At 41.3% G+C, this 1,913-nt stretch overlaps 1 protein-coding gene across 1 annotated transcript in view; it reads left to right on the forward strand.

Moving 5' to 3' along the window:
- The window catches only part of LOC106868772 (phospholipase A and acyltransferase 5), a 31,243-nt gene extending 29,358 nt beyond the window's left edge, over positions 1 to 1,885 (forward strand). The window contains exon 2 of the mRNA XM_014914190.2: positions 103 to 1,885. Within this exon, the coding sequence (XP_014769676.1) occupies positions 103 to 258 (156 nt within the window). The 3' untranslated portion in view covers positions 259 to 1,885. The remainder of the gene's footprint in view (positions 1 to 102) is intronic.
- The last annotated feature ends 28 nt before the right edge of the window (positions 1,886 to 1,913 follow it).

Below are 1,913 nucleotides of genomic sequence, written 5' to 3' on the forward strand. Positions count from 1 at the left end.
TATATATATATATATATATATATATATATATATATATATATGATGATGATGATGATGATATTTACGCATATATATTAATCTTTTCTTTTCTTTATTTTTCAGGCCAACATAGCGCTACAGACGATGTCCATGTTTGGTAACACCCTCAAGGACCCCCATGCTGCACATCACGTCCTTGTAATGCACATCAACTCAATCTTAAACGCCGGTCACATTCTCTCCACGAGGACGGACAATACACACAGCACACATCATTAGAAGAACTACTACGACTACTACCACAACCACAACTACTACTACTACTACTACTACTACTACTACTACTACTACTACTACTACTGTTACTACTGTGTCTGCTACAGCTATGTCTTCTACTACTACCACCACTACTATTACAACTACCAATTTTAGTACCATAACTACTACTACAACTACTACTGCTGCTGTTGCTGCTGCCATTACTGCTACAGTATGGCCACGAGGAGGAGGGAAACAGACTCATGTTGATTAATGTATGTATATATGTGTGTGCACACAGGTGTGTGTGTCTTTGCAGGTGCTTGTGCACATGCATATTAATGCAGGTGCACCTGCTGCCTGCATGCAAATATATTATAGATATACCATTCGTTTGGTATACGTGTACATACAGATAATTATGTGTGTGTGTGTGTGTGTGTGTGGTATGCACGTATGTGCATTATGCATGTTAGCAGCGTAATGTGTGTGCGTGTGGGTATGTTAAGAAAAAAAAAATGACAATGGGTGTATATATATTATGTGTGTCTGTGTGTGTTTTGGGCATGTGATCTCATCAAATGTGTGCGTGTCAATCTGTGCATTGGCATAAATGTCGATCTCTTACTGCGAGAGTGCACGTCCATGGGTGCATGGATGCGTGCGAGTGTGTGTGTGTGTGTGTGTGTTGGCGCCAATCTATCCTGGGAGAAACGAAATGCACTTGGTGGGTGTTCGTTCATGAGAAAGCGTATCCTTACTTTTGTATGATGCATCTAAAACAACAACAACAACAACAATATTATTATTATTATTAAGGTGGTGAGCTGGCAGAATCGTTAGCACGCTGGACGAAATGCTTAGCGGTATTTCACCCATCGCTACATTCTGAGTTCAAATTCCGCCGAGGTTGACTTTGCCTTTCATCATTTCGGGGCTCGATAAAAATAAGTACCAGTGAAATACTGGGGTCGATATAATCGACTAGTCCCCACCCCACAAATTTGAGGCCTTGTGTCTCCATCATTATTATTATTGTTAGTTTAATTGTTAACTTCTACTACTACTACTACTACTACTACTACTGTTACCCTTGTCATTACTGTTACCCTGCCATCATCACCATCACCATCATCATCATTGAATTAGAGTCCTTGTATCTTCACCATAATTCTTCTTTGAATGACATTCTCTCTCTCTCTTTCTTTCTCCCTCTCTCTCTCTCTCTCTCTCATGATAACTTTTATGTTTTTTTCTCCTCCCCAGTGATATGCATTTGTTCAATTCCGTTTGCTGTCCAAATCAAACCACACCACCATATGTGTCCACTTACTGTTGCTGCAGCCGCACTCAACTCACCGTCCCGTATATCACACACCACTGTCCACTCACGTGTCCATTGTGTCCACACACACACACTCGCTGTCCAGCATCACATTCCACTATCCACTCACACGTGTCCAGTGTCACACTCCACTGTCCAAACCACCCTCACTGTCCAGTATCGCACCTCACTGTCCAGTGTGGCACCACTCTGTCCAGTCACATTTGCCTCACGAAGAATTCAAGATAAAATCTATCAGCAGGTTAATTGACGAACTTAAACCCCCCTCCTCTCTCTCTCTCTCTCTCTCTCTCTCTCTTTTCTCTCTCTGTATATATATATATATACATAT

The sequence above is a fragment of the Octopus bimaculoides genome, chromosome 24, assembly GCF_001194135.2.
Source record: "Octopus bimaculoides isolate UCB-OBI-ISO-001 chromosome 24, ASM119413v2, whole genome shotgun sequence".
Taxonomy (NCBI): Eukaryota; Metazoa; Mollusca; class Cephalopoda; order Octopoda; family Octopodidae; genus Octopus; species Octopus bimaculoides.